Here is a 15642-nt window from a genome sequence, read left to right as displayed (position 1 = left end):
ATAACCATTAAATAACCTGAAAAAAAACTTAGAAACATATTGAGGTGTAGTTTTGGGGTGATTCATTTAGTCTTCTAACTTTAGAAGATGACATGCAAACTGTGTATGGAACATGTCCTCTAACCACTTAATGCTGTTACTTTAAGAAGTGTGATTTTAAATCTAGGCTGAAAAGAAAGTGTGTTTTTCTATGCAGTTTGATAGCATGGAACTGGAACCTGAACTGATCCATATTAAATTAATTTAACATGAAGAATATTAGACAACATTAATTTAACATTTAACTTATAAATCACTTTCTGGACTGAAAATGTCTGACATCAGACAAGTTTGAGTTTTCTTTTAAATCGATTAAATATTTTGTCAATATTTTCATTTCCTGCCAGAATTTACTCACACTGCCAAGAACAAAATGTCACTTTTAAAGATAAAAAACACCCCAAGAGTAATCTTAAAATGTAAAGATCATGCATGTATCTGCATGCATGTAATTTAAAACAGTACCTGCATTGTAAATCACTTTAAGTCAAAATTCTGAGCTACAATCTCAAAACTTTGAATAAGTATCTCAAAATGTTGATCTTAAACAAGGCCGTATTATCCAATGGGAATTATGGGCACAAGCCCAGGGGCCCACTTAGGGCACATGTGGGGCCCACATCAGGCAAACACCAGCAGTTTGGACATTAAACAAAACTGACATAAAAGCCAGATAGTTACACTGCTACCAATAGTGTATTGCTATTGGTACCATTGGCTGAGAGATGTTAGAAATGTCGTTTCACAGTGTTCATTCACAGTTTTTTTACAACGTTGTGGTGGGAAGGAGGCCTCTGGAACACTCTGGGCCCAGGGGCCTGTGCACTTTTAATCTGGCCCTTATTTTAAAGGTTAATTTACATCAACTAAATGTTTACTCATAATTTAAATATATTTACTATTTTACTTTGAATTTTGAAGTTGAAGATGGAGTTATTCTTTAAAATAGTATCTCTAAATTGTAGGTTTTATTTTTCTTGGGGGAAAAAAATTCAACACGCCAAAGCTACGGACAAAGCAGTGAGAGGTATGTCCCAGACTCTTTTGTAAAGAGTCTACAGCCACTGCTTTGTAATGCGTGACTAATCTGACATCAGTCTCGCCGGAAGTGTCGTTAGCGGAAGCAAGTTGCTATCTTCAGGAAATCAGTGGGAAAAGATTTTCTCTGCAATACAGCCTAGACTACAAAAAATCGATCATAGATCGGGGCAGCAACAGAAAAAGTGTGCCTAATGGATCGTTGGATTTCAGTAGTGAATCTGCATCGATAGCACGCTCGGCTGCCACGGCACCGGGCCGGGCCGGAACCAGAACCAGGCCCGTAGCCAAACTAACGGACATAAGCAGCGCTGCGACACCGGTGGGCTGGTGTGTGTGTGTTTGAGGGTCGTGGGATGCTGTCTGTAGAGGAGAGTGAATATGTACTACCGTGACTAGCTGTCTGGGGTTAGACGGCTGGTTCTCAGACGAGTCCGAGGCCAGTCGTGGTGCTTCAGACGGGGTGTGGAGGCTTGAAGCTCGACTATGGCACAGCTGGAATTTAGCAACACGCCAGCTAGCTTTAACGTGAGCTAACAGCGGAGTTTACGGACATAAACTTTTCACTCGCTAACAAGCTAGAAAGCTTTGCAAAACAAGTATGAGTGTGAGACCTGTGCTTTTTGGGAATATGCAGGGGATAGTTTATTTTGTTTAACTTTTCTAGTTCGCTTGTTAGCTCTTTTTAAAGGCCCGATAAATGTTTAAGAAGGGGATATAGTGGTGTAGCTACGTCGTTAGCTGCTAAGCTAGCCAGCTTGTGTCGCTCCAATGAAAGAATACAAAGTTGTCGTGCTGGGCAGCGGTGGCGTCGGAAAGTCCGCGCTCACGGTGCAGTTTGTCACCGGCACCTTCATCGAGAAGTACGACCCCACGATTGAGGATTTTTACCGTAAGGAGATCGAGGTGGACTCGTCCCCTTCCGTGTTGGAAATCCTGGACACAGCGGGGACGGAGCAGTTCGCCTCCATGAGAGACCTTTACATTAAGAACGGTCAGGGCTTCATCCTGGTCTACAGCCTGGTCAACCAGCAGTCTTTCCAGGTAGCAGAGCGGCACCACGCACACATAGAAACATAAACATCGAGTCCTCTCAACAAAAGTAGGATAGAATCACTATGAAAACCAAGAATATAAGAACATACATTTACACACACTGTTCAATTGACCTCTCACTTTATTAACCTGTCAAAACTATCAAAATAAAACACAAACTTTATTGTTTAACAAGAGCACTTAAATTTACGAAAGCAGTATCCCTATCAGGCATTGTTGTTTCCGCTGTAACAAAATATGTTGAATAAGATTATGCTCCAATAACTATTCCATTAATGTTGTACAGCTAAAGTATTAACTTTTTTATGTGTAGCAATAAAGAGTTCTACATCAACAGTATACTAACAAATTACACGTCTCCTTTAGTTTATTGTATTTATATATCCTCCACTCAGTATTTATAAATACAACTAATTTTTTTTCCCCTACAGAGAACCTGACAGGATTTAAAATCTCATTCTCCTCTGTATTTATCTTTTTTTTTCTTTTTAGGATATTAGGCCAATGCGAGACCAAATAGTCAGGGTGAAGCGCTTTGAGAAGGTGCCATTGATCTTGGTTGGCAACAAAGTTGATCTGGAGTCTGAGCGTGAGGTTGCTGGTTCAGATGGACGGGCTCTGGCTCAAGAATGGGGCTGCCCATTTATAGAAACTTCTGCCAAAAGTAAGACCATGGTGGACGAGCTGTTTGCAGAGATCGTCCGACAGATGAATTATTCCACGCTGCCAGAGAAGCAGGAGCAGTGCTGCACGGCTTGTGTTGTGCAGTGAGAAAGAGGTAAGGCAATGCCTAAGTGAAGTTGAAGTGTGGTACAGTTGACTGCTCTGGAGGTGATAAAATGTCCTTCTAGTGTTTGTGTGAAAGTGTTTCACAGGCTGAAGTGACACGTGTATGAACGTGTGGCATTTTGTTGCAATGTGAGGGAATGCTGAGGTTTGATTGGAAATGTGAAAGATGGGTGGTGCTGCAGACCGTTGGTTGAGCTTGTTATCATAGGATCACAGAAGTATGCTGAATGCAGAGCCCAACTGTCTGAGTAGCTCAGGGCTCAGAGAGAGGAAAAAAAGAAGAGCATAGTGTAGTGAAATAGATAGGTGTTTGAGCTGAGCTGCAGAGAGAGGTAAATGTCACTTCCGAAGAGAGAAATTTGTTTCTAAAACAGGAAGTTTACTTCAGACTCAGTTCTTGATGCTGCTTGTGCTAACTGCTACCTGCATATCTTTTTAACTTTAACAGATATGTGGGCTGAAGGTAACACAAGTTTAAAATTTAAACTTGCATTATCTAATATCTAATATTCTTCTAATATATATTTTCCTACCCTTTTTATTTTATTTTTAAACAGACATTATTCGTTTGGATCATCACAGATATTTTGAAGAGCCTGGGGACAACCTGACTTTGGACCTATCTGTCAAAAACTTACCACTTGGGTAATGTTTCTGTTACTGGTGGTTTCTGACTGTCACAGAGCATTTGACAGGAAAGGCGCCGTTCCTATTTTTGATATAGTAACTGTTGGAAGATGCTTCTGCTGCAACCTCAACGGCCTTTGAGATGACCCAGGATATAGTCAGACTGACTGACCTGGAAGAGCAGCCCTTTGTGAATTTCTGTCTTATTATAATTTTTTTCCTCATAGATGGAAGTTTCCCTGAAATACTAAGCAGGAGTGTCTTTTGAAGTTGCAGCTTTTTTTTCTTTTTCATAGAGCTGCTTTAATCACTATTATATCCTATATTATTACTTGTATTATGGCTCAAATCTGCAATTTGATGAAAGTGTTTCATAATATTGAAGCATTTTGACTTATAAGCATGCATACTTCGACTTGTGTGCTGCCCAGCTGTACTATTCTGAGGAAAAACTACATAAGTATGTTGAAAGTTTTTTGTGTTTATTTGCTTTTTAGGGTTTTACCACTTTAAACAGGGTGTGTAACTAGATTAAACCAATAATATTTACATAAAAGGAAATTTAATTTTCTATTAAGTCAGAAATATGAAGCAGCTGAACATTTTTGAAAACATGTATGCTCTAAAGTGAAAATGTTTAAACAACTAAATCAACTTGATGCAACATGATGAGCCATTTTTTTGTGTGTTTTTAGCTTGAATTTGTGTCATGGTCTCTTAAAGGCATGGCTTGTGTGGACGCAGGTCTTCCATTTTTTAGTTTTATTAAGGGGTCTGTAGATTTTGGATTGACCAAAGTAAACTAACACTCCATATTTGTGTTTGAAGAGATAATGTGTGTTGCTTTAAATTCAGGAGATGCTGATTTCTTGTTATCAAATAACTCCTGTTGCGATGTGGTTTGATAAAACTTCTGGCACAATTAATCAGATTTAACTTTGTATTTTTCTTTTTATTACAGTGATCTATTTATTAAAAACTAATGTCATGGGTAACCAGTTTTTAAACTTTTAATTTTGTACTAGCTTCTGCTTTTTTTACTTTTCAGGATACATGGTTTGTTTTGTTTTTTTTGCTTTTATTTTTAAAGCTGAAAATTTAACAGAGCCTTAAAATTTCTGTTGCACCCTTTTATCACTTGTCATTTTTGTTCCCTTCCCTGAAAGATAAATGGTTGTCATCGTTTCAGAACAAACATGTTGAACTGTCTGTTTTTTGTGACGGGACATATATAAAGTATTATCTTTGACTGATATACAAGCTCCATCTGGTCATTTCTAATTTCATCTTCAGTATTTGGTAATAAAAGGTTGAATTATTATGGTTTTCTTTTTTTCTTTGATTCATTTTTTCTGATGGCTGAAGAAATCTCCTAGTGGTCATCCTTTAATTGAAAGTACTGCCATCAGATTAAACCAACAGAGAAACTGTTGGCTTAAGAAAAGATCAGGGTTTTTGTTGTGTAATTCCAGCAGTTTTCATTTAATATAATTTTAAATTTGATTCCCCCCCCCCAATAAAAGTAATCATTTTATACATTAAGATAGCTGATGTACCACTATCCCTTTACCTAATTAAATGTGTCCAGTAAATAACTAACTTCTGCAAGTATTTGATACCGTCACACAAATCTTGTTTCAGCAACTCCAGCAAGTTCCATCGCATTGAAAACCGATTTCCTTCCTGTTTTTTTGGTTTATACCCTACATTTACAAAGCAAAGATCCTCCCCCACAGAGTTAACTATTTAAAATGTAAAAATTTATTACAGCTGCTGTTATATCTCGCACAGAGTCTGGAAGCAGACAAAAGAACTATGTTACACCTGTTTTTGTAAATGTCTTTTACCTCCTCTTAAAGCTCAGCTTGGGGACTTGTAAACAAATAAAAAATTTGTACAATCAACCTTTCCTCATACATGTGAACACAGACTGGATTTAGGCTCCCAGCTGTGTTGTGTAGCAGAGATTTAAATGAGTTGTATGTGGGAACATTTGGGCAGTGATGCATTTCTTGCTAGCCTGGAACATTTCCCTCATCAAAACTGATGACCAGAGCAACATGCCTATGTAACTTGTAAACTGACTAAGCATCCAATTAAACTTTCTGATTTTTCAGATAAAGAGACTGCTGTCAGTGGATGGGCTAAAGCAAAACAGTGATTGATAGAGGGAACATGCCATTAGCATCACTCTGTGATGTTACTGTAACTTTTATTAGCAATCATCCGGCGAGAGGTGGAGTACACCCTGCACAGGTCTCAATTCCATCACAGGGCCAACAGAGATACAACCAACCATTCACGCTCGCATTAATTCCTAGGGAGAGTTTAGATCACCAGTTAACCTAATATGAAAGTCTTTGGATGGTGGAAGGAAGCCAGAGTTCAAGGAGAGAACCCAAGCATATATGTGGAGAACATGCAAACTCCACACAGAAACGCTGCCGTTGAAACCTCCCCAGGCTTGACCCAGCAACCTTCTTTCTCTGAGGCCATCGTGCCGTGAAACAAATACAAAATGAACAGCCCAAAAATAAAATTAAGAAGCTTCAGCAAGTCAACCTTTACTTTTTCAAAGAGATTGCCATTGTTTCTTGACACCAGGGACTGTGGACTGATAAAGATGAAAACTCAGTATGATTAACTTGCACTATAGAAGCCTGCTGGTTTCATCCAAATTTATGTTCATCTGGAAGTGATCTTATCAAATCTACTTTTACATTATGTTGCAAAATATTGATTTGAATATGAGTGAAAAAAATGGCTTGATTTTCTAAGACCAGCTGTTTATGCAGTGTGATAGAACCAAACAGCCATAAACAGGCACCATTTTCCAATTCTCTGAGGCACTTTTTGTGTGCATTTAAATGCATTTTTGCATCTCACTCACTGATGGAGTTTCCTGCAGAGTAGAGCTAATTTCTCCCATCACCACTTAGAGCTGGAGCATCAGTCGAGTTGCCATGTGTCATCCAAGTACTTCTTGGGAAACAAACATTCTTGGCTTGTTTTTTTTTCTCTTGTTCCTGTTGTCTTCATATCTGTCACACTGCATGAATTACCACAGACTGATGGACTATCAGCAGCAGGTGCCAGCTACAAACTAGATCATCTTATATGAAAGCAGAACTGTTAATCTAATTTATATTCAGGATGATGCAGGAATCTTAACAAAGACATGAATGTGCAGTTTGTTTATCCTTGAACATGTAAATCAGCAATTTGATCAGTTAGAATGGATAGTACAATAACTTCACAGAATGTATAGAGGATCACAAGTGTTGATCCCCCCCCCCCCCCCCAATTCATATAATTTGACAAATTATTGAAATTCCACTTATTCTAGATGAAATATTAAAATCTCCTCTTTCTTTTGCTCTGTTAAATGTTCAGTAAAGTGTTCTATTTTCAAGACAGAAAAATTTTGACCTTTATCAAAAGCAGTTACAAAGCACCTTCAATAACCAAATTAAACGGAGACCAAAAGCAGATGAAAATGGGGGCACTTCATGTGAATGTAAGTCTGATTGATTAGAGTAAGTGAAAAGTAATAAACTCTTTTTGGATCTTTATCTGAGTAATGTAAAATTAAAAAAAAAAAAGACCCTCCTTCACTACGGTTGAGTGGTAAAGGAGGGTCTTTCGCTTCAGTAACAGCATCAACCTACATGTGTTGCCTCATTTAGTCAATGGATTTTGTAATAGGAATCATGTGTTAACATGCTACGTACTAAAGACTGAGCCAGAGTTTTCTGTAAATTAATTTGTATAGCACCTTCTGGTTACAGCTTTTAAAGAACTCACAGCACAGGCAGATAGATAGATAGATAGATAGATAGATAGATAGATAGATAGATAGATAAAGACAAGGCAGCAAAGAAGCAGAAACTGACTATAAGTAAAGAACCAGGAAAAGACAGTCCTGAGAAAATCCTATATTTGCATTAAAACTGACAGTTGACTGTATGATGGATACTGTAATATGTTTAAGAAAGCAAAAAATTGCAAGCTAAAAGGTTATATTTGGCTGAAACATCTGGAGAAATTGAAGTGTCTGCTAATGGGTTGATACTGGGATCTCTTCTGACCTGCTGTCTCTTGATTTTCATGTGAGACTCTCTTGTGTATTCAGAATATTGCCACATGCACTGAGCCCAGCTGTTATATAAAGAACAAACCTGAGCCCTGATTTCTCTGCCAAGCAGCTGAATGCCTCCAGGCCTCAGGTACAGGAAATATTTACATCACATACTGCTCTGTGCAGTCTGTTGCAGGTTGAGCGTTGGCATAAGCTGAAATACCAGCAGTTCTGAAAGAGACAAGGCACATATTCACATCCTTATGTGACAGTCCTTATGATAAGGACTGGGTTCAAAATAAGGGCAGGTAGTCAGTATTAGTTTTTGCTCTTCCACGGTTGCCAGGTCTGGTGTTCCAGGTGTCAAAATGAATGACTGTGCAGGAAGAGAAATGTATTGGCATGGGGACCTGGAAACTGCACTCTGCTGAATATAATTAGCCTTTTCTGTGGTAAAAGTTGATGGTCTTTTTCCCACTGTCTGGAATTTTTTAACCATTGTTTACCATTCACCTGGCATTGTGTTTGGACATTCATCTTAAAGGCAGCAGATAGAGATAACACTTTAACTAAATATAACGTTTTTAAGACCTTTGAAAAATAGATGAAATATAGCAGGTGATCACATCCACACTGTCATCTAACTGGGCTTATGAATGCTTTTGCTGGTGCAAAGTCCAGCTCAGCTGTCCATAATGCTGCACATTGAAACATAACAGTCTGCTGAGCTTTTCTGGAGTTTCACAGTTAAAACCAACCAGTAGCTGGAAGTTGTGTTTCAAGATGTTTACAACAGTGATAATGGAAGGAAAGTCATGTACAACCAATAACACTGAAGGTACCTCAGTTCTATTAATATTTTACCAAGCTATGACAGAATGATGCTCCGGAAAAACCTTCTAGTACTTTAAAGCAATGTAGACTTTTCTTTTATCCCACAGTGAAACCTTAAAATCAAGTTTTGAAATATTTATTGATACAGGGGAGAGACAAATTAAATTATAAACTTGACCCCTGTATTGAAGGTATTAGGAGTCTGATGCAGCCATGTTTTAGTTCCACACTTCACACCTATAGGCAGCAATACACCCCTTATGATATGAACATGTTTGTTACAAACTCTTAAACTGTGATGAGGCATTTCTATCTTGAAAGATGACACTGATTTTGTGCAATAAGCACAAAGGGTCTCTAATTATTTAGCTAAGGATAAAATGATTATGGATTTTGCTCTGCCTACAGTCTCGAAACAAAACGGTGTTCTTAACATCACTGAAACTGCAAATGTGAAGATCAAACACATGATACACCAATTAGTGAATATTTTAAATGATCACGATTTAGTAAAATATTTTTATACTAAAGTTCAGCAGTAAAATTGTTTGAATTTTGCAAACAGGTATTTTTCTACACTTCACTTTCAACACGTCAGCGTGTGCAGAAAATACCTCCACACCTCCAGGTGGCGCCAGGACGCCATCAGACTGTAACGATATCTTGGCTGAAGCGGAAGCAGCTGTCTGGTCTGTGTCTCGGGATGAAGATGAGGATGAAACGCAAGGAAACAGTTTAAAACTAAATAATATTGTGTAGTCAGGCGGTTTTCAATGGACAGCAGCATGAAGACGGTGTTTGTAACTGTCGGCACCACAAGCTTTGATGAATTGATTGAAAGCGTGACGTCCTCTGAAGCCGCACAGGTGAGTAAAGCCTGAAGGTAACGAAGAAGAAACAGTGTTGGTAAATGGTTTCAAATAAATAAATAAATAATCATAAAACAAACTTCACTGACTCAGGACTGTGTTAACCTGACAACACTTAAATATATAATGTTTTACAAGGCTTCCAGAGGAACAAGATGAAGTACTTTACTGAAAGCAAGAACTGAAGGAGAGTGTGGACTTTACCCCCAATTATTACATTAATTACTTAGTTTAAGAGAAACATTAAAAACATTTCCTGTAATTCACATCCATGACAGGTCTTTTGTTAACCTGTCAACTGGTTTATTTTTGCTAAATCTGTGCAATTCAATGTTTTATACCGATTCTGTGAGCATAATACAATCCCTCATTGGAAAAAAGGCAATAAATGCATTTTAAAGAAGTAATACATAGTTTTTCTAGCTCATGTCTAGTTAAACCTCTTTACCTATCTGATTGGGAAAAAAAATATGATCAAGTATCAGAAATTCTCCCCTTTAAAATGAAGTCATTATTGGTTACAACATATAAAATGCAGTGAAGGCAAAAGGAAAAATCTCTATTGGTTTTAGTGAAATGACTACGTTCATTACCACTACCACACGTGACCTACTTCTCTGATTAAACAAGCCATTAAAAACCAAAAAATACTGCAATAGCCCCCCAAGAGCCCTAATATGCTTCAAATTTATTTGCTGACTTTTATTCTGTGGACAGACCAACAATGTAAATACTTAAAATGATTTATCGTTATCATAGCTCCCAATGTTGCTTTTTGTGTCATTAAAATGGAGACTCATCACAAGTAAGACTGATGATTTTGTGAAGTGTTCTATTGGGGGAAAAAAAAGGAGGAAGAAAAAGAAAACATTTATTTTTAGCAATTAAAACATTGCAATAGGGGAGATAGTAGATTTAAGTAAAGTGAGGGCCTTGCTTAGGCTTCTTGTTTAAAACCTATGACTTTCATAAGTATTATGAAACCCAACCTGTCGTGTCATGTTTTAAAGCTTGTTTACAGGAAGTGAATCAGAGTTGCTGCAGGCTTGTCAGTTCTCTGTAATAAATGGGAAACATGCATGTTAAAAAGGCATATATTCAATTTTGATTGACTGGTTGAAAGTGTAAATCGACAACCACTTAAATTTATTTCCTGTTGCAGGAATTAAAGGCTCGTGGATATGAGCGTTTGGTTCTTCAGGTAGGACGGGGATCTTTTCTTCCACATGATGACAGCTGCCCACAACTCAGACTGGAGGCTTTTCGATTTAAAGACTCGATTGCTGAAGACATGAAAAAGGCTGACCTGATCATCAGCCATGCAGGTGAGGAAACTACATTCTTCTCAACAGAATGTATCCAGTATTGACACTGCCTAGAGTACAGTGATACACATTAATACACATTCATGTTATTTTCCAGTCTTTTTTAAATTAGTGTATAATAATGTTGAAATTATAAACCAAAACAAGTATTTTTTTGTATTAATGATCAAAGAATGCAGTAATTTTCTGATCATATTTACACTCATTTTTGACATTAGTATTATGGTAATATTGGGTTGTTGTGAACTTCCTTATATTTTTGATTTTGTATCATTTCTTGATATGCTTCATTTTTCCATCTGTGAACATAGAGCTGATGTGGCAAAAAGTTCCGATTTTGTCTCATCTGTTCACAGGATGTTCTCCCAGAAGCTTTGTGGCTTGTCAGCATGTAGTTTGGCAAATTCCAATCTGGCTTTTTTATGATTTGTTTTCTACAATGGTGTTCTCCTTGGTCGTCTCCCATTAAGTCCACTTTGGCTCAAACAACGATGGATGGTGCGATCTGACACTGATATTCCTTGAGCTTGAAGTTCACTTTTCATCTCTTTGGAAGTCTTTCTCGGCTCTTTTGTTACCATTCGTATAATCCGTCTCTTTGATTTGTCACCAATCTTCCACCTGCGCCCACGTTCAGAGAGGTTGGCTACAGTCCCATGGAGCTTAGATTTCTGAATAATTGTGTAACTGTAGTCACAGAAACATCAAGCTGCTTGGAGATGGTCTTACAGCCTTTACCTTTAACATGCTCGTCTACAGTTTTCTTTCTAATCTCCTGAGACAACTCTTTCCTTTACTTCCTCTGGTCCATGTTGAGTCTGGTACACACCATATCACCAAACAGCACATTGACAACCTGTAGCCCATAATATTTAAGTCCACAAGATTGAAGACACCTGTGATGCAAATGAGTGGACACACTTAGGATGAGCATGTCCCTTTGGTACCATTATTTTCAGTCTTTTCTAAGGGTACCATCATTTTTGTTCAGACCTGTTTAATGAGTTTATTTTTTTTAGATAATTCTGTTGAAGCATAGTTAAAAAGCAATGTCTGACTGTCATTGGTTTAATTCACAGAATTTTAATTTATTATAACTTTTGTCAGATTCAAGTTATTTCGGTGACCATTGAGTTTTTCTTTCATTGACTGAAGGGTATAAACTATTTGGTCAGTAGACTTGGGTTTGAATGTGTCCCCTTTTGCGCCATAAAACTTAGTCTTTGTCTCATCTGATCATAAAACTTTCTCTGAGAAGGCTATTTATTTATGCATGTTTTCAACTGCAAACTTCAACTTGTTAGGGAATTTAAAATTCATTTGACAAAGACCAGTAACACTGGTGTTTACGCACCTCCCATTTCATGATGAAGCTTTTCTCAAATGGTTCCTGGTTTTATCCTGAGTCACTTTGCTCTCAGCTAAGGATGAGGGTTAGAACTTGGCAAAGTAACAGTAGCAGTAGCACATGTTAATGACTTGGGCTTGCATGTTGTTGTTTGAACCAATGATCTTTAAATCTGCAGCTGATGAGAAATGTCTTTACGAGACATTCCTATAAATCTACGTTTCTATTTTTCCAATCTGTACTGAGCTCCTGAGATTTTCCCACTGCAGCATGTATTCAACAATCAAAGTAGTGTGCAAAACACTATTTTTGGCTAATGTTCTATTTTTTTTTTTTCAGTCCAACTTTTCTTTATCTTTTAAGGTCATTGTGAATATACTCCAGGATCACTGAGTGCAAAGCAAAAACAGGTGTGGGAGCAGGGTGGCAACAGAAAGCTGATAATTATTGCAGCACCAAACACAACCGGAGGGCATCAGAAAGAGAATTGTTAACAGGAGAAACAAAGACGTGTTCACTCAGAGCAACTTTGGTTGAAAGCTCTGTAAATGCTTTGCACACTGGACAGAGGGTCAGGACCTTTAACTAATGGAACCACTTAAAGCTGCAACACAAGTGTGTTTACAATATCAAATAATCTTTCGTGGGTGTCTCTGTGTGTGTGTTTCTTTATTTAATTAATGGATTAGTTTATAAAACTATTTTGTTTTACAGCTGACATGGTGGCACTTTACGTCATGACAAATTAAGCTGCTGTCTTTAACAATGTGTACTGTATTCCTTTTAGTCAAGCCAGTCTGTGCTTTGGTGGTGACACATCTAAACGTTCTGGGAGGATGTCTTTCTTACTTAACAGATCAGACACATTGTGAATTTTAACAGCTCCGCCTGTGATTTCCCTACTGTTTCCTGTGAAAATGTTTATACTGCATAGTACACATTTGAAGCACAGCAGCTGCTATTGCTCAGTCAGTGTTTCCTAGGATCCACGTTGAACTGTTTGTTGTGACACCTGGTAGACTGATGGTTGTCCGTCTGGTAAAGATACTACAGTCCCCTGAAACAATGCTAACATGTTATTTTAAACATGAGACAGGATGGTGCAGTGAAAGATAAAATCGTCCGACACACAAACATGTATCCAACCTCAGCTGTCTGATCATCTTTGCTGAGACCTGTTGCAGACAGCAGAGGCTGATGGGTAAACTTGTGGGTAGGTTTATCCTGTGTCCTTTTGAAAGTCATGTATTGTCAAGATCATAGTGGGCAGAGTTTTTTAGTTATCATCATGAATTATAGAATGATATTATTTTATACTTTTCAGGAGCAGGAAGTTGCCTGGAGGCTCTTGGTGCCGGGAAACCCCTATTGGTCGTAGTCAACGACAAGCTGATGGACAACCACCAGCTGGAACTGGCCAGACAGCTGCGCATGGACAACCACCTGTTGTACTGCACATGCAGGTATCTTCACAGATTTGTGCCAAGCTGAGTCACTTGAAATTCTCTGAGAGATCTAATGTAATTGTGGGTAATTTCTTTGTCTCTATAAATGTTTCAGCACCCTGACAGAAACACTGAGAAACATGGACCTCTCTGTTTTGCAGCCGTTCCCACCTGGACAGCCAAAGAACTTTGCAAACTTTTTAGACAAAGCTCTCGGAGTTAAATAAAGTTAACTACATAATAAATTATCTGTTAAATTGAAGTTGATGAGTATTAAATATTCATGTTACTGAATTTTACTGTTTAACACAGCTGACGTTATTTTATGTTTTTAATATGCATTGATAATAATATGTGCCCAATTCTAAATGCCTATATATGTTGTTAATTATTTAAATGATATTGTAGATATTGCTTCCTAAAAGGGTTTCTACAAGTAAAAGAAACATCTTTAGTGGGTTTTGGGGTTTGGGTCTGATTATACTTAGAAATTTAGGTAAACTAAAGTAAGTGCCTAGTACCAAATCTGTCACTACTAAGAATGACTCTTGAATAGTTTAATTCAAATGACAATAAGATTAATCAGATCAGACAGCTTAATTTCATAGCCTTTTATTTGTGTTTGTCGGTGTCCATGTGAAATGCATGATTTTGTTGTGACTTTGGGTTTGTGCATGTATATCTAGAATACTTTATTTTCATGTGGATACTTTTAAAGACTGAGGCTAAACTCTGCCTGTAGATCTTGTATTTTGCATTGCAGCACTGTCACTATTATTTCACTGTAGACCAAGATCTGGGGTCTACAGGCATTATTGTTGGTAAAAGCCACATATATTCCCACTGGTACTCGGGCTGAAAATTACCAGTTTGATCATGATACATCATATTGATTTAATGGATAGCAATTCAGTATTTGCTGATAAATTCAATCACTATCTGATTTTGATTAGATTTGATTTAGGATTCATTAACTGAAATGAATTAATATCATAGGTAAATGAACACAGTCAATTACATTTAAATCAATTTACAAAAAGCAACTAGGATGCCAATTAACATTTTAAATCCTGAGTTTAGGTATTTGAATTGATTAATCAAAATAAAAACAATGTTCCTATAAGACAGACTAGAAATAAACAAAAACAACATGCCAGGGTAACTCAAAATACAGCATTTTCCAAATAAAAATAAAATTGATGAATGATTTTTGCATTGATTTTTTTTTTTAAAGCAATATTTGCATTTTAGGTCGATCACATTGATAATATGGTTAAGATATTTATCAACTTAAAGACGCCAGACCACAGATGTGTTTTTTATGGCATTTTTCAAGGAAGACTGGGTCTCCAAATTGACTAAATCCAGTTATCGCCAAGTTTTACATTTTTGTGACTATGGGAAGATTCATAAACACATTTTATATCTAATGAAAACATCTCAGATCCACCATCTTTGCAGAAGAGAAAACACACCAAAAGCTATTTCACAGCATGTGACAAGTTTGCTCAGGCTATGCGGAGAAACTTGTTGCATGCCAAATAGAATGTTGTTGTGGGCGTGCAACACTTGCATAGAACATACATGCAGTCTGACTTCGCTTTACTAAGACCGTGGGTGCTTGTCAGCATATGTAAACAGGAAATCTCTTACCATAATGGCTAATCTTGCTCATGATATATTTCGTAAGACATTAAATGCATCTTATGGACATGTTAAGATCATCAAAAACTTTATTTTTAACATAGGGGAAAGTTGAGAAAATCTTGTTGTCCAAAGAATCGACATTGGTCCAACACGAATGGCTTGCCATCTCTTTACCTTAGCAAAAAGTAGTTTACCTAAGGTTTATTTTATTTAGTATGTTGGAGTGTATGTTTAAGTATAGCAAGTATACTACAGACCATGAACTTATAGTGTACTAAAAAGCATACTAATTTAATACCTTTGACTAAACTGGTATAGTTTAAATTCACTTAAGTTAAAAAAAAACAAAAATGGCTGTAGCACTTCATGCAAGGATCTGCATCCAAGTGGACAGTCCACTAGCATCTTCCTGCAATGTCCTTTACAGTTTGACTTTGTGCTTGTGTTGTTCTCACTCATATGTAAGTCGCTTTGGATAAAAGCGTCTGCTAAATGACTATAGAATAGAAAAGTATTCTTAAAGTATATTTAAATAAGCAACAATGTG

The 15642-nt window shown here is 37.2% G+C and overlaps 2 protein-coding genes across 2 annotated transcripts; both read left to right on the top strand.

The window, feature by feature from the left end:
* The first annotated feature begins 1172 nt into the window (after positions 1-1172).
* Positions 1173-4868, top strand: rap2c (RAP2C, member of RAS oncogene family). The gene is made up of 3 exons (XM_079250040.1): positions 1173-2121; positions 2626-2911; positions 3480-4868. The coding sequence occupies exons 1-2, from the start codon at positions 1849-1851 to the stop codon at positions 2902-2904; spliced, it is 552 nt and encodes a 183-aa protein (XP_079106166.1). The 5' UTR covers positions 1173-1848; the 3' UTR covers positions 2905-2911; positions 3480-4868.
* Positions 4869-9153: 4285 nt separating this feature from the next.
* Positions 9154-14749, top strand: LOC306763433 (UDP-N-acetylglucosamine transferase subunit ALG13). The gene is made up of 4 exons (XM_079250236.1): positions 9154-9327; positions 10493-10655; positions 13328-13466; positions 13564-14749. The coding sequence occupies exons 1-4, from the start codon at positions 9235-9237 to the stop codon at positions 13673-13675; spliced, it is 507 nt and encodes a 168-aa protein (XP_079106362.1). The 5' UTR covers positions 9154-9234; the 3' UTR covers positions 13676-14749.
* Positions 14750-15642: the final 893 nt, after the last annotated feature.

The sequence above is a fragment of the Telmatherina bonti genome, assembly GCF_933228915.1.
Source record: "Telmatherina bonti genome assembly, chromosome: 12".
In the NCBI taxonomy this organism is placed as follows: Eukaryota; Metazoa; Chordata; class Actinopteri; order Atheriniformes; family Telmatherinidae; genus Telmatherina; species Telmatherina bonti.
The sequence above is the reverse complement of the archived record's forward strand: the minus strand, read 5'-3'. Positions and strand labels throughout refer to the sequence as shown.

Excerpts from the sequence above, each read along its gene's own strand:
- rap2c (XM_079250040.1), top strand. The coding sequence starts at position 1,849 with ATGAAAGAATACAAAGTTGTCGTGCTGGGCAGCGGTGGCGTCGGAAAG. Across the intron at positions 2,122-2,625 it reads TCAACCAGCAGTCTTTCCAG|GATATTAGGCCAATGCGAGA; the intron begins GTAGCAGAGCGG and ends TTTTCTTTTTAG.
- LOC306763433 (XM_079250236.1), top strand. The coding sequence starts at position 9,235 with ATGGACAGCAGCATGAAGACGGTGTTTGTAACTGTCGGCACCACAAGC. Across the intron at positions 10,656-13,327 it reads CCTGATCATCAGCCATGCAG|GAGCAGGAAGTTGCCTGGAG; the intron begins GTGAGGAAACTA and ends TATACTTTTCAG. Across the intron at positions 13,467-13,563 it reads CTGTTGTACTGCACATGCAG|CACCCTGACAGAAACACTGA; the intron begins GTATCTTCACAG and ends TAAATGTTTCAG.